The following is a 16,893-nucleotide window of genomic DNA, read 5'->3' as shown; positions in this document are numbered from 1 at the left end:
AGCATAGACTATAAAAAATGGACGTAGCCTCTACGTCCAGGTCCATTCTCTCAGCGAGATCCAATCGTACTCGCCTATGGTAGTCGCCAGCTTGTCAGACTTTGACTCAGCCTCATTTCTTCTTACCACAAAAGGGCATTGATGTGACATTGTAAGGGAGGGAGATGCGTCAATCTGGCTGACGTATACCTCTGAGGGGAAGTGAGTGCCAGATGCTAGCTGTCACTCAAGAGGCTGCGCCCCTAATTATTCATAAACTTTAACCTCCAATAAAATGAAAACTAGCTTTAAAATTCACCCCCATCAGTGTTGTCATGGAGATATAAACTATCATAAGTCTATTTATGCTGTGAAAACAGCCTATTTAACATAACTTAGTCTAGTAATGTGTAACGGAGAAAATTTGGAGTGAACGTCCAATCAGAATTGGTTTTGAGGCGGGTTTAAGTTTGAGGCAACACATGCAAATCCGGCCTGATCTAGACACATTTTCAGACAGAGGTTGCTCTAATTCTGTTAGCTGCTCACTAATGCTTTTTTCTCTTGGATCCTTCTGTTGGAACGTGGACCGGACACCTGATATTCTGCCTTTTATCCATACATTTGAATTACACAAACAGCAAATATCCTTAACCGACATTTTTATTTTCTGAGCTTTGCCTTGACGCTCTGTTTGTACGTCATATGCTTCGTTGATCTGATTGGTTGATTTGGCCCAATAGACAGATGGTTTATCCAATCAGCAACCAGTATTTTGGCCCTACCCAAAATATCTCCAAACGAGAGATCCCAGATGGATATGTTGTGCAAATGAGAATCATGCAATTCAATCCATCTGGCGCAGTCAGGTTACATGGGGGTCAATGAGAAATTGCTCTATTATTAAACCTGTCCCTAGTGGCCACACAGCTAACTGCAGTTCTTGGCACTTCCTTTTTGGATCAACCAGGGAGTCGCTGTGGTTGGGGCTTGGTTATAAATCAATGTTGTCTCCTGGCTGGAAGTCCAGTGTATGTTATACCCTGCCCCACCCTAACTTCTTCACTACACAGACTTTGTAGCTGTCAATCCTGGAGCACTTGGTCTGAGTGTCTAATTATGCTGCAGATGGGTTAAGAGTTAGAATGTCTTTAAACAGACACTCAACAGCCCGAATATCCTAACCCATCCTAACTCCAGCTATTACCCTTTCACCAACCATTCACAGTCCCCTGATCCTGTATCGCCTGATTGACTCCCTGATTCTTATGTTAATCTTTTTATGTTGTTTTCAGCTATTGCAGCTGTGCTTGAATCACTGTTTTGTGGGATCCAGTAAAACAGTAGAATCAAACAACACTCATAGGACAGTGTACTGAAGTCAATATTGTGCACCTTTTTCTGTGAAGGACATCTGTTGTTATCTGCATTGTTCTATTAACCAGCTCAAACCATGCTGTGCTGATACTCTGCGCAAGCTAAATTCTTTCGACAGTAGCTGGCATATTCTCCTGTCATCTTCCCTTTCCTGCAGTTGAGTCTCTGCCGTTGCTCATGTGTTTACCGGCCGGCAGGCAATATCATCTGCAACAGCAACTAATGTCATTGTTCCATGTAACCTGAAACTTGCTGTGCTGCATTCTCTGTAATGATAGACAGATTGTACACACCCACACATAAACACACAGCTGTCAAAGCACACACACTAGTGGCAGTTCTGGACCATTAGAAACAGGAGGGGCCAGACAGGGGCCACCTATGTTTTCAGGGGTACCACATATAGTAACGATAGACTGTATAAAAAACAGACGTAGCATCTCCGTCAAGGTCTGTTCTCTCAACTCTATCCAATCGTACTCGCCTACGGGAGTCGCCATCTCCCATCGGAGGGATATACGTCCATCTGGCTGAGTAAACCTCCAAAGCAAAGGGAGGGCCAGTGGCTAGCTGTCACTGACCCACGGTAGAGCAGTTTTTGTTTTTTTTGGTGGGGGCAGGGGATGTTCAGGGGAGATAGCAGGTCAGCAGTAGATGCCACATAGAAGTGGTATACATCATCTGAAGAACCTGAGAACCGGAAGATCAATTTGAGAGGAGTTCAGTATGTGTTATTTTTTTCTAGTTATATATCTCTATTTAACATTGATATTTTATTAAGAATATTATTATAAGAGTATATGATGTCTCATGCCAATATGTCTAAGTTATTCAGAAGTTCCCAGGCTGTTTAGGGGCCGCAGTATACAGAAATACACCATTTTCTGGAATTCTAGTAGTAGTATTGGATTAGCATGAAGTGCGTATATGTCTGTCAAGGGGAGACTCACTCACACACACACACACACACACACACACACACACACACACACACACACACACACACACACATACCCGCACACACACGCAGGCACGCACGCACACACATACACAGTCACACAAACTCCAAACAGAAAAGCAGAAATTCTCAGATAGAAGAACCCTTCGCCTTCATAAAGAAAACTTGATCTTCAGATGGAAGCAAAAGAAAATATGCCCGTCACAGGGGAACAGTTATTGAAGTAAGGGCAACTAAGCTTGTTTATCCTCAAGTACACTTTGGTTACTGTAGGAGCCTCACATACACACTTTCTACAGAAAAACATATTGCAGCAGCATCCCATCTGTCCAACAACACATATAGAGGTCGGTGCATATAGTTTCTGTTATAGCTGCTCAGCTGTTATGCATGTCCTTTACATTTTATCCTTTCCGTGTGCTGTGCGATGTATGACCTGTGGTGCTCTGCTCTGATCTCTGTTGTGGCTCTGGCTCCCTGGTTAGAGTCACAGACCAGATGAGACCATCAATCAGAGGGGTTTGATGCTGCCCTTCATGCTGCATGGAGCTGCGCTGAGCCTCCATCTGCCTGCTTCAGGCTCGGTTTCCTCCTTCCACAGTCCCTAAACACTGCTTCAAGCGCAAAATTAAATTTTAAGTATTCTGTGGTTATTTAATTTGAAAACTAAACAAAATCGATACGTTAGCAGTACCTATAGGCAGCTAGTTTATTCATGTTTCCTTGCCATTAAAGACGTTATAGCTATTTCTGATTAATTGAGTCATCGATCTATAAAATTTCAGAAAATGGTCAAAAATGTCACCATATCAAAGAGCTTGAGAGTATATTACAAAATGTCTTGTTTTATACAAACAACAGTCCAGAACCCAAAGACATCTAATTTACTACCTTGGACACATTCCACATTACAGTCATTTGATTCATTGTTAATATCAAATACTGCCACTTTAAACATGTTTACCGAAACTACAATCTGAATAGCTACGTGGAATTGAATGAAATAAAGACTGGAAGTAACACTGATGTAGACACCTAACACACATCGCTGCATCTTCTGCGTGAATGTGGAGAAAAAGTTATGAACCTCCAAGTATAAGATGCATAGAAGGCATAATTATCCTGCAGAATAACTCTCTTCGAGGGAGTATCTGCATTGCTTTCACCTGCTAATACTTTTGTTCCATAAAGTGTCGTGAGAAATCTCTTCTTCAAACCCTTTTTACAGTGCCTGCACATGATGGATGTTCAAGGTTGCTTCAGGAATATGATTTAACGTCATTTAATGTGACACTGTGACTTCACATTTGTTATGTAACATGCTTTGAAAATCTAAAGTGAAGGCCTCAAATGAGATGTTGGTACCGTCTTCTATTTATTGGTTCTTACTGTTTCAGCAACAAAATACCAATGAAACAATAAAGAGATTTCAAAGTGCATGGGGGTCAGCTTTAAACATCCCCTGCTATTATTATTACTTTGTCCTTCTCTTCCTCCCTGTTCTCTGCAGTCTGTGACGCATCCATCTTGTGAGTTTGATTCTGTCCCGCTGTGCATGGCCTGCATTACATGCCTGCGAGGGCTGAATGTCCTGGACTGTGGGACCATGAGACTGCTCTAAGCCCAGAGCCATCTGGCTACGCTACATTTCCCAAAAGCATATAGTTTGAGTTGTACTTCCCTCTGATATTCTCTATTTTTGTCTTTTGCTTTCATTTCATCTCTTTAACACTCGTATTTATTGTACGGTAATAATATAAACGTCACATTTCTGTACAATGAAACATGTTGCTAGGAAACATCACTTGACTGGAAGACCATCTTTGTAGAAGTTATGTTTTCCTCTGTTTGTGCTGCCTTCTGTCATCAGTCTCTCCTCTCCTTACTTGACATTTTGACCGGGGGGGTCAAAGGTCAAAGGTCAACCTTAGACCCCCATTAGAAATGAGTTTATTAGTTTTGATGACAAGAGATCTCTTTCCATCTCCCTCTCGCATTCATTTCTCCTTTTATAAGTGGGGATTCTGCTGTCACTATATGAGGGAATATGGATGGCCATATGTCTATTTTGATAACAAAACATGGCAGTAGGACAGCAGTTCCCAAGAACCGCAGCTAATGGTGGATAAGAGATGGATAATGTTGGATAATCTTCCAAGTTTCCCATACAGGGATTAGGTTGAATTGATGTTTTCAAAACTTACACATCTGCATGCTGTTGATTATAGGGCACATGATTATCCAACTATAGGAAGACTTGTTTTGGGAAATTAGCCATTTTAAAAGTTTCCGGGGCCTTTAAGATCTAAAAGTATATTGTTTATAAAAGAAAGACAGGAGGTCGATGTCTGGTCTTTGCCAAGAAACATCTTTTGTTAGAAAATTCAAAGCCAGGTCGTAATCTTAACTTGGAGTGAGGGAGGGGATATTTCCCTCTTAGTTATCAAAATCCTTTCTAAATCTGCTTCACTTGTACAATTTCAGCTTGATTCATTCACTAAATGCCTACTAAAATGTGTCCTCTTACTGCTAATATGCCAAAAATCCAGATTAGGGTAGCTCTTAATATATCAAAATGTTAAAATACTCATTTTAGCAACCTGGGATTATTACATAAGAATTGTTTTTCCAAACTGATCAGGCCTCTCGAGGTAATTCTAGGTCAGGGGTGTCCAACTAGGAGTGAAACGCTTATTAATACATGCAGCAGGACGGGGCAGTGCGGCACATCACAGACGTGAAGTGCAGGTGGACTATTTTAGCCCACGTCATCAATCATTAAAACAAGTCACTGTATAGACAGACATGTCAGATGAACCACTGATGGATGGGTAGAGAAAAAGACAGAATGGGTGACAACGGCAGGCAGCCAGCAAGTTCCATTATGAATAAGATTTACTATGAAATATCTTGTAAATATCACTGGAAAAGTCATGTCTTTGTTGGCTGAACAGAAGAGTGATAAGCCTCAGACAGACTATACAGTATGCTACAAGTACAGGTTGGAGATTGGGTACCATTGGGTACAAAGAGAGGCTCCAGTCTGACTTATAGTCAGCGTATTATTAATGGATGTACAAGCCAGGTCAGGAGATGAGTACAGTAAACAGGTGAAGCACACAGTCTGTCCTTATCAAACTCATCTATAAATCATAGAGAGGCTCCCATTATCTACTGTATCCATTTTAATATTTTACTATACATAGTGAAGTGCTTCTCTGCACTGCTGACTGTCAGTGGTTTTAACTTGTGATGGTGTCCGCATCTGTCTGACGATGCATTATCCATTACTGCAGGAATGAGTCAGCACTTTTGCACTACCGGTTCCCTTGTTTTGAAGTCGATGGAATTTTTAAATGGGTTTCAGTTAGAAGCCTGAAATAAGGTTCTGTCTTGTATTTTGTGTCTTAATAAAGGCTGTTGCTAACAAGTGGATAAATTATGTGTTGTCAAACTACTGGGTACCGTTTTGCGGTTGTTTGGCTACTGGTATGTAGTTAATTTAAAGCCTGATGTTACTTTCTTAGTTCTGGTGATTGTATTTATGCTACATCATAAAAGCACATCATAAAACCGTTGTTCATTTTCAGAGATTATCTCGCTGAACAAAAAAGTGAAGTATAAGTGAAGAAAAATCCCATCAGCTTTTTGTCAATAACCAGAGCAATGCCAATATACAGGTTGGTCCACAAAATATGTAATCTTTGAAGCACTCTATACACGTTTTTATTAACCCCCCTTCATCAATTTCTTTCTCCTTGCAAGCACATTCCAACTCAGCCTCAATCTTTCATTATTTATTTGGTGCACAAACCTCTCAAAATAGAAGAATTCAAGGGTTTTCCAGGACAGCAAACACACACTCTATCACAAGCTCTGTGTGATAGCTGCAGTGGCAATTGTTGTATATAAACGATTTGTGTGAAAGAGCATTTTTTTTTTTTATCCTTATATGATTCAGGTCTGATATGAACTGGTTGATCTGGACCAAACTCAAAGGGATGACACAAGATTTTAATTCAGATTTTGGGTACAAAACTGTAACTGTAACTGTAAATTATAGCAGCAGCCTGCTGGGCTCAGATTCCTTCCTTTTTCCTTTGTCTGTGTCAAACCTTTTCTTCTTAACATGCTCCAAGACATTCATTCATTTTTAAAGCACATAGTCAGTAACAACACAAGAACACATGCTGAAATATAAATAGTTTACATTAGAGAAAATATCATGATAAATATTTCACATACAGACACATTTTCATGTGTGATGTCACTAGGGAATACAGTCACATACCTTTACATTTTATGGCGACCATCTCAGTTATACATGTCATTTAATTGATCTGGTACACAAAGGTTTCATGTTACATTAAATATATGTCTTGCATCTGGCTGAAGTAACAGTCTCCTCCTCCTTAGAAATGACAAACTACCCTTTTCTTATCAGTGTTGCAGTGGTAAGGCAACAAGTATAGTACATTAACCATAATGTGAATTTGGTGGAGGGATTATCACAACCAGGCAGTGTGTGCTAATCTGTCCTATTGCCCTTGAACAGAAAATGCTACAGGAAACTCAAACGTTCAAACCAGTCAGGGAGCCGTTCTGGGCCTCTACTGAGAGAGACCATATAAAGATATTCATCTGGCGATAAGAGCATATAGAATACAGAACTAATGCCATTTCAATACAACTGTGGTATGCAGGGTAGAGGAGATAAAATACAAATGGCTTTCAATATGGCAGTTAATTGATGTAATGTAAGATAACTGGAATTGAAGAATGCATGTATACCCACACTGAGTAAATTACACAATGGTAGGACAGAGAAATATAAAGTTGGAAGCTTGTAGTATTAGCTCGATATCAGAAAAGTGGATAAGCAACCTATTGTATTACAGCACCAGCAGAAAAGCACTTATGGATGCATACTCTTATATAATGTGGCAGTGTGAGGTGCATCCATCAAACATCATTAAACAATTTTTCCCACATCCTCATTCACATACACATGACATAAACTGATGCACATATACAAAAACAGAAGGGTGTGCTTTGCCTTTTAGATTTTGTTTTCTCCTGTGGACTGTGACTTTATAATGCTTTTTGATGATTGATGTTAAAACATTCCATGGATTGATTAACCATAGAACAATAGCTTGACATTTTGAGAAATACAGTATACTTATTCGTTGTCCTGTTTCTATTAGACGAGAAGATCAATACCACTGTCATGTTTGTATGATAAATATGAAGCTACTGCCAGCAGCCAGTTAGCTTAGCATAAACGCTGGAAACAGGTGTGATGTCTTGAGAGGTCGGGAGCATTTTGGAGGTTTGGTTGCAGGAAATGAAGACAGTAAAGGATTGTTGTCCAACGTCTACTCAGAACAGGTTACCTTAAGAAGAAGGTAAAAAAAAACAAAAATAGATATAATCTTGTTTGTTGAATCCGTACAAAATAAAAGGCTTGAAAAAAAGAATATTAAAAAATTAAACATTTTACACGGGGGGTTATGTGCCATACTATATCTTGGCCAGGACCGGTAACCACTGGAGGTGGATTTTGTTACCTTTAGACAGAGTCAACCAAGCCAGCTGTTGGACAATTTTCAGACATAGCTTCATATTAATCGTACTGACATGAAAGGAATCGTCTCATCTCACTTTCTGCAAGAAAGCCAAAGGCGCAATCCCCCAAATCTCAAACTATACACTTTAAAAACCCAATGTAATATCAAAGCCGAGGTAAAACATGACATGATGCTTAGTCACTGTTCTATTTAGGAGGGTCTTATACATTGTTGGATTATGAAAACAAAATTCAGAATTTTATCAAAATGACCTCTGATGTATATCTTATACACGTTGACCCAGAGAATAATACTGAGTTACACAGAGATGCAATTCTGCTATTTTTTTTACAAATGTTATCCTATGGCTGAGGCATACTGGCAGCTAAACTGTAGGAGGAGGTTGTCTGCACCATGAAAACCATAAACTACTGCAGTGTGTAATTTAAACAGATGTTTACTGAGGAGAAACTCAAAACAGACAGGTATAGATTACCAGACACGCACAAACTGGCTGCTAAGCTAAAACGGTGATCGAAAGACTTAATGAGCAGGTACAGTAGCTGGATTCTTTAATTAAATCATGCCTAGGGGGAAGTAAAAAGAAACCTGCACTGACTACTGATCAGCTTTTGGTACAGATTAGTTTCATCCTGCAGTGCTTTTGTAACAGGAAACTGTTGAGAAAGCTCAACTTAAGAGGCTTTATTTTTAAAGTAGTGTTTTGATTATATATAAATATAAATATAAATATAAATATAACTGAATAAAATATTTGTGTATGTGATCATAGTTAGAATGGGACAAAGTCTATCTCCAAGATAGCATTGGAGAGAAGGAAAAATTAAAGTAAAAATAATAATGAAAGTAATAACAAGGAATCAAATAATAGTAACTACTGCTGCGAATATACTTAATAAAGATATTGATAATAATAAAAGTAATAAGAGTATATTAACAATGATAACATTAATAGAGTGCTGTGCCGTCCACTGACAGTGAAACCGGGTCGGGGCAACTTTATATTTTTAGCTTAAAATAGTAAATAATGTACATGTAGTTAATAATTACACAAATAGCTAGATCAGTTATGCAACTTAGGCTGTTTGTTATATGCTGGACAAAAAGAGATATAACTGATCTTATACATAAATAACTTAATCTGATCTAATAAATATATATTTTTTAAATGTAGAATCTGAAGCTGGTTAGTATATTTGGCTTAGGAGCCAAAAATGGCAGAGAGCAATAGGTGTTAACACTACACTTAATCAATAAAAGATCATGGTAAAATATACTGTAATATTCCTGCTGATCATGTTGATTTAAGTGACGTTTTCTTTGGTGTCTACAAAAGATTGTATTACTGAAGTACAGTGCAAAGCATTGCAGCATTTTCATTGCTTTTTCCATATTTTGCGGAAAACCAGCATTGCTTGTAAACCACACTACAGAGTCGTAATACAAAGACTGATGTCCTATAGTTACTATAGCTTTGTGTACGTGCTGTGGCCTTGGCTTGGTGCTGGATGCCAATGGCAAAAATCAATTTGGCTGAAAAGACACACCAGCAGGAACACACACACACACACACACACACACACACACAGACATACACACACACACACACACACACACACACACAGACACACACACACACACACACACACACACACACACACACACACACACACACACACACACACACACACACACACACACACACACACACACACACACACACACACACACACACACACACACACACACACTCTTCAGGATCCAAGCAAACAGAGAATAAATAAATAGTTAGCTAAAAATGCAGCAAACTGCTGCCATATCTTTATAAAATTGTAAAGGCAAAGTGGTGTGGATTCAAGTGCTTGACTGAAAAGACATTTGATCAAGGCTAAAACGGTTTGCTTAATTGCACTTGCAGTAAAATTGTTTGCATGATACAGATATGACAGAATACTTTGAATCAAGGCTGAATGAACACGAAAAAGGGACAAAATAAATCTATATTGACTTTGGTTTTCTCTGTGTTCTTGATGCTCAACCTAGTTTGACCCGCGTGTCTTGACTGTAAAAAAGGACCTGCAGCAGAATGGCCACGTCAATTAGGATCTGGACTGAACCGCAAGCCCAGAACTGAGCCGGGCTTTCGTTCATCACGAAGTAGGTGGTCTTGAAGATGTCACCAGCCGTCCACAGCAGCACCATCTTCACACTGAAGTAATAAAGACAAAAAGAGAGACGTTGAAGATATGAGGACAGCGACTTACGGAGTTTGCTCTTAAAGGAATAATACCCTACCTAAGTGATCAAACCAGGATGGTGTAAGTGATGGAAAGAGAAAGACACAAAGACTGCCTGTCAAACAGACAGAGGATGAGAAGAAAGACATTGAAGAAGACACTAGTAGTCATCTGCCGTACCAGTGGCTTGACACCAACCCAATACCCTTAAAGAGTCGTCTGAAACTTTAACACTATTGTACTCTTCCACTCATCACTTTCTATCTTTTCTTAATTTTTCATCAGTTTTTACAGCCCCCATACTTTTTGTTTCTGTCTCGACTCATTTACTGCCATGTTTCTTTAACTCTTACCCTTCACAGTCTCTACCCTCACTCCTTCTCCACCTACTCTCTGCTTCCTCCTCTATTCTTACTCTCTGAACAGTAAAGTCCCATTGGAATCAATGTAATATAAGTTTATTATTTTTATTAGGGCTGACTGGGCATGTGGACGGAGAAGGATCATCAGTCATCAGTGAGACAGGGTCAGAAAGGGGTGAGGGCAAAAGAAAAGAAGGGAGACAGAGAGACTGCAGAGGACAGCATTTAGCTTGCACACAGTAAGAGAGAGAGAGAGAGAAAGAGAGAGAGAGAGAGAGAGAGAAAGGGGGAAGATAACAAAACCACCAGAGAGAAAGAGAGGGACCTCTGTGAGCTAGATATGGATGATGAGTGTGTATGGGGTAGAGACAGCCTAATGACTGTAGGGACAGCTGTCCTGTTCTATCCTTGAGCTCTCCTTGCAGAGTCATGCCAAACTCCTAGCTCTCCCTGGGCTCCCTTCAGGCCCCAATTGAGAAACCGAAGCATGCAGTGTTTTCCCTACCATTATCTTAGCCCCCCCCAACGGCAACCCCTGCCCCCTTGAAGTTGAAGTTAATTTTATGTAATTGTATTTTCTGAATACCTTGTCCTTTTAGTAAACGAACTAAACAGCCTTATGTTATTTATCTTATTTGCACAACAGCATGTCAATTCTGTCCCTGCATGGTTGTGTGTTTACAATTCTCAGAAAGCGTTGGAGATTCACATTTTCAAAGATCGTTTTTTAAATTGTTTGGAAAGAGGCACCACTCCTAAAAACGAAACTGAAACTTATCAGAGATCCTTTATTATTTTGTTTGAAAGGATGATCCATCTGTCTGGTGACTGTCTGTCTGTCTGTCTGGTGACCCCCTCAACGCTGTAAACTGAGGGGAAACACTGATATGTGTGGCAAACAATCCTTCTCTGGCATGGAAACAAGGACATTAATATTCAATGCACTAAATTTAGACACTGCATGTGATTCTAAAACATGATTACCAACCCAGACTGGCACATGCTGCATGCAAAGAAGGGCTGTGCTGTAATGATCACAGTTGAGTCCTTACAATACATGGGACAGTCTAGCTGCACATAATACTAAAGAAAACTAATGGACATGCCCATAAACTGAGTCATTTACTGACACATAATGGACTGATCTGCAGTGGGAAGTCAAACTGAAATCTAAATCAGAGATGCCCCGATATGCAATTGCAGATGAGCCTTATAGGCCTATGGCGATTGATTAGTTGTTTGATTTTGTAATAGCAGCTGGTACAACTGTATTAAAGTATAGGTCAGTTTGATTGCTTTGCCAGGTGGTAGTCATCATTTTCCAAAAATAAAGAGTCCTAGTAGTTCAACAACAACAACAAAAAAACAACAGATTCAGCATTAAACAACAAAAGACACAAATTCAGTTTGTTAACTTCAGTTCATAAAGGATGTTTATTCAGTGTTCAGTTCATTTTTTCCTCCATGAGTAAATCCTCTTCCCAAACAAATCAATAAAGTAACTCTATTCAGTTTGTTGGTTTCAGTTTTTACCCCATGAGTAAATTCTCTTCCCAAACAAATCCATAAAGGATCTCTCAAACCCAACATCTCCACTGGTATCAGCTGTTGATTGTCTTTGTGCAGGCAGGATATCAAGGATATCAAGGGCTGTTTGGAGACCTGCAAGGCGAAGTAGATGTAGCTCGGGATATTTCTTCATTACCACAAGTGCAACTCCTGACCAGTGAACAAGGTGGGAGCAAGACTATACACATGCCCACCCTTGTTGTTTTCAGCCCTTGGACGCATAATTAGTACTGGACATGGTGCTGCCACTCAGCTTGGCAGCCAGTTTTTTTTTCCAGTTGCCACCTTTTAGCAACCTTTTGTTTTACGACATAAAATACGTCAGTCAATACCCCACTCAGGAATTTTGAAGCTTGTATGTATTTTTTAAAAATGTGTTTACCAACAAATAGCTAAATGAGACTACAAACTTCATCATGCTGACATGTTAAATTGGTTGGAAGCCAGAGATGGGTGAAGTTATTGTTGTCTTATTTTTACAGGTTTAACAGTGGCAAAAGCTGTGTAATCCTTTGTTGCATTCACCAGATGCATGAGCTACCAATGAATCACCAAATAATACAAACAAAAAGTAAAATCAAGTAAGAATTATTGCTTTTGCTGGCAAGCTAGGCTAACTAGCTGCAGTGTTGCTTCCACTTTCCAATTGTCAGATATAATTCATGACTTAGAGGCTTGAAGCTTAGACACCGTTTCCACTGATACTGTGTCAAACAAAAGCCAACAAGACAAAACCAATCTGATTCTGTCAACACACAGCTCCCTGCTTCTTCCCTCTTCGTTCCTCCCACCTCCAATTTAAACACCTCAGGCTTTAGGAAGAATAAGGCTATTTCCATCTCTCCCAAAGGCTGACCAAAGAGCGCTTGTTTCAAGCACATTCTCACTGATGTGTTCTGCTCCCCTAACAATTTAAATCTTTGGAGTAAACACAAAATAAGTGCGCTAAAGAAGTTAAAATCATTCTTTTACTTCTCTCTCTCTCCAAGCTGCCAGTATTCCTCAGGGGAAATACTTGCTTTTTGTTCCTGGGAGAGTACCCTATGCTAAACTTCAGATTCCTTATTTCATCTCTCTCCTCATCTTTTCCTTTTACTGCACCACTTTCTTCTTACCTCTATGTCCTGTTTAACTATGATCTTTACATACATTATATTACCTCCGTCATTGCCTTTACTACTCACATCTCTTCTCTATTGAAGGGACTGGAGTTAGTGACTTTTATCAGCTTCTACTGTAACCATGCAAGTCAAATAATAAAAAGTCAAATAATAAGGCTAGCTGGTCAAACAGATTTCCAGCCGGCCATATCCTGGTCGGGACAATCACAACTGTTTATCTCATATAAGGTAGGTGCAGCCGGTGTGGAACCTTCTGTTGAACTAATATTTTGAAATTCTGACGGCAAAAACAGCGACATTCATTCACAGATATATGGTAAATGGTAAATGCTCTTGTAGTTATATAGCACCTTTCTAGTCCTCTGACTACTCAAGCAATTTTACACTACTTTTACCCATTGTCACATTCACCCATTCACACAGACTACAACATCAACCATCTAATCTAATCTAACCAGTCACACTGAATTCACACACCCATGCGCAGCACAGGGAGCAACTTCAGTGTCTTGCCCAAGGACACTTGTACATGCAGACCTATATATTGATGCTACTGTACACCATCACACCTCATCTCTGCACGCTGTAATCCTGTCTACATTTGTCTGACGCCAATGCCAACATTTCATTGCTCTGACTGGTTGTAGGTCTTTCGTCTTGCGTCCAGAGACATTTTGGTCTGAGACCATTGATAATTTCCCTTGGAAATCAAAAATGAACAGAGAGGTCCCAGACGAAATTACATTTACGGTTTGGTCTGGTGATGTCAGGCTAGAAAATTCATGGATTAACGTAAGGCTAGTGTTTGCTAGCTTTGTAAAATGCTTTTCCCATGTAACTTTAGTTTGTCACTCAAGTTAGGGAGTGCAGCAGAATTTGAATTTAGTTGAACTGTCAGCTAAATATCAGTACATAACTTTATGGCTTGCACAGCTACAAGAGAGCACAGCCACTCCCCCATAGGAAATAATGCCTCTTTTCCACGTGATGTCAGACTGCTTTGAATGTGATTCTTGACTTGACTCAACAACATAAATCTTATGACAGAAGTTGAGTGAATGCAGCCATGTCCTCTGCAAAAGCTGCAAACCAGTTAATTATGGTGAAGAGGAGGAATGAGGAGCAGAAAAGGAGTAATATTGCCTCTACAAATATGAGGGGAGATTTTTAATTAAGGGCAGGCTATTTTGTTTTTTTTTCTAATTCAAGAAGTGCATTCTCACCCTGTTTCGTTATCCTCTGTTATCTTTCTCTGTTTCCCTCTTGCCTCTGCCTAACCTTCTTTCTCCCCCTTCGTCCTCCCTCACCCTTCCAAATTCTCCGACCCCCCTTTGGCTAATTTCTTTTCTCAAGAGACAGCAAACATCATTAATGAGGATGAGTTATTAACAATGTAATTAACAAGGGTGGGTCATCTGTACAAAAGGAGTCTCCGCAGCAGTGCAGCAGAATGGAGACAAATGTCAGTTTGAGGTTGTTCATCTTTGGTAGGAACACACACATTCACAGTAAACACACAAACAAAACCACACTTTCCCCATATTTTACAGAGTCTGTTTGTCATGCTAGTCTCATGTAGTTCCATCTGCCAGAGATGCCATTAATTATGGGACTTGTGGCTCAGTTGACAGATGAAGAAAGAGACCAGTACTAACAACTGAACTGGTCTGAAGTGAGGCTTTGAGTGTCCACAGGGAGAAGGAGTTATTATGCTATCGATCGAGATTATTGACTTACTGACTATGGCACCTCTGTCTCACACATGCTAACACACTTACATCAACCAGCATGTGTGCCAGTTTGCTTTAACTTGCACTACAACACATTGAATTGCAGAGAAACATAAAATGCAAACCATGAAATTGATCATTTGCTTCATGTTTTCACTAAAGCACACACATATACACACACACACACACACACACACACACACACACACACACACACACACACACACACACACACACACACACACACACTCTGACACACACACATGCACTCATGCTGACTCATTTCATCTCATCCCGGACAAGTCTCTTATTGATTACAACTGACCTGACACCTTCATCTGAGCAAGTGGCAAGGGATGAGAGAGGAAAGGGTGAAATGGTGAACTGAGTACTTCAGGGATGGAAAGAAAGAAAAGAGAGCTAGGAGATGGATGAGGGCAGATAGAGGTAAAAGGAAGATGATGAGAGATGGACGACAATGTTGCCAGGCATGGGCGAGGATAAATCTAGACAGGGGGGAAAAATGAAGCCACCCGAGAATGACGGAGGGAGCAAGAGAAGAGGGCTGATTGCATGGTGTGAAAGCTGTGCCATATGTGGGCCAGGCAGTAATTGTGGTGTGTATTGAACGAGTGCTGTCAGGCCAGCTATTAGCTCCTCTAAGCGACTGGATGGGACAAGTGGAACATACTACAGGAAACAGGGCTGAGTGACATTTAGAAAGAGAGACAGAGGCAGGTGAGAGGAGTAGATATAATTATCATGGTGTGTAAAATTTAGTGATTTCACAGCCTTAACATAAGTCAAGTTGCCTGATACATCTTTAAAGTGCCAACAGACATATTTCCAACCCCATAGTGTTCTCATGTGGTATTGTATTCTGCTGTTGCCAAAACAGTCAGATAAGTTTCCCTTTCTGTTCCCCTCAGAGCTAACGTTACCAGCAGCTCAGGACACACTGCATTTGTTTACAAACAAACTGTGCAACAGAGACGATGATAACATATTTTCTGTCTGTTGATTTTCATATGAACAAGTAGACCGATTCAGTCAGGCTGGCTCTACAGTCACTGGGCCCATTAGTTACTTCATATTGTAAGCAACATGGCTACCGCTAGCAGACTGGCTACAGTCCAAAGACACAACTGTAAGTATTCCAATTTGAACCAGAGACCTCAATCTAAGTGCTCTGAGTTTGGTCTCCTTTGTAGTATTTTACATTTCCTAACACACCAAACATTTTCAATGTGTGCGAGGTTGTGACTGTATGGAGTCATGCTGTTGTAATATTTTCAGAATGTGGTTTAGCATTGTCTTGCTAAAATACGCAAGACCTTCCCCGAAAAAGGCGCTGTATACTTGGCAGCATATGTTGCACCAAATCCAGCTAAATGGTTCAGCATTAATGGTGCCTTCACAAATGTTACACATGCATTGTGCACTAATGCAGCCCCATACCATCACAGATGCTGGCTTTTGAACTGTGCTGATAACAAGCCGAATGGTCCCTTGCCTCTTTAGCCCAAAGGACCATGATTTCCAAAAATAATTTCAAATTTTGACTTGTCAGACCACAGGACAGTTTTCCACGTCGCCCAAGTCCATCTTTAATGCGCTCGATTCCAGAGAAGGTGGCGCCGTTGTTGGATCTGGTTTATATATACCGTTTCCTCATTGTATAGTAGCGTTTCCAATTGCATTGTATCATTCAGTCGCTAAATGATCAATCTAACATGACCAAACACATGATCCCCCAGGCTTTCCACCTAGCAGATATTAAAAAAAGACACTAGATTTTGTATTGGAACCCTAACCCTAACCAATTATTGATGCTGGATATGTAGCAAATCATGTCCTTTAAAACTATCCAATACTCGATTAGGTAACATTTGCAGGGGAAACATTAAACTTCTTAAATAAAATAGGCAGCTCGGTCCAATCAATAATAGTACTGAAACAATAGCTGCTT

The 16,893-nt window shown here is 40.0% G+C and overlaps 1 protein-coding gene across 3 annotated transcripts in view; it reads right to left on the bottom strand.

Annotated features, from left to right (window-relative positions):
* Positions 1-6,029: 6,029 nt before the first annotated feature.
* The window catches only part of LOC310949608 (solute carrier family 66 member 2), a 49,999-nt gene continuing 39,135 nt past the window's right edge, over positions 6,030-16,893 (bottom strand). For 2 of the 3 annotated variants that reach the window (XM_083917099.1, XM_083917098.1), the window contains exon 5: positions 6,030-10,114. In XM_083917099.1, the coding sequence (XP_083773225.1) occupies positions 9,940-10,114 (175 nt within the window). In that variant the 3' untranslated portion in view covers positions 6,030-9,939. The remainder of the gene's footprint in view (positions 10,115-16,893) is intronic. The other variant, XM_083917100.1, reaches the window with a different exon arrangement.

This window comes from Echiichthys vipera, assembly GCF_963691815.1.
Source record: "Echiichthys vipera genome assembly, chromosome: 7".
Classification (NCBI taxonomy): Eukaryota; Metazoa; Chordata; class Actinopteri; order Perciformes; family Trachinidae; genus Echiichthys; species Echiichthys vipera.
This window is presented reverse-complemented; position numbering and strand designations above follow the sequence as displayed.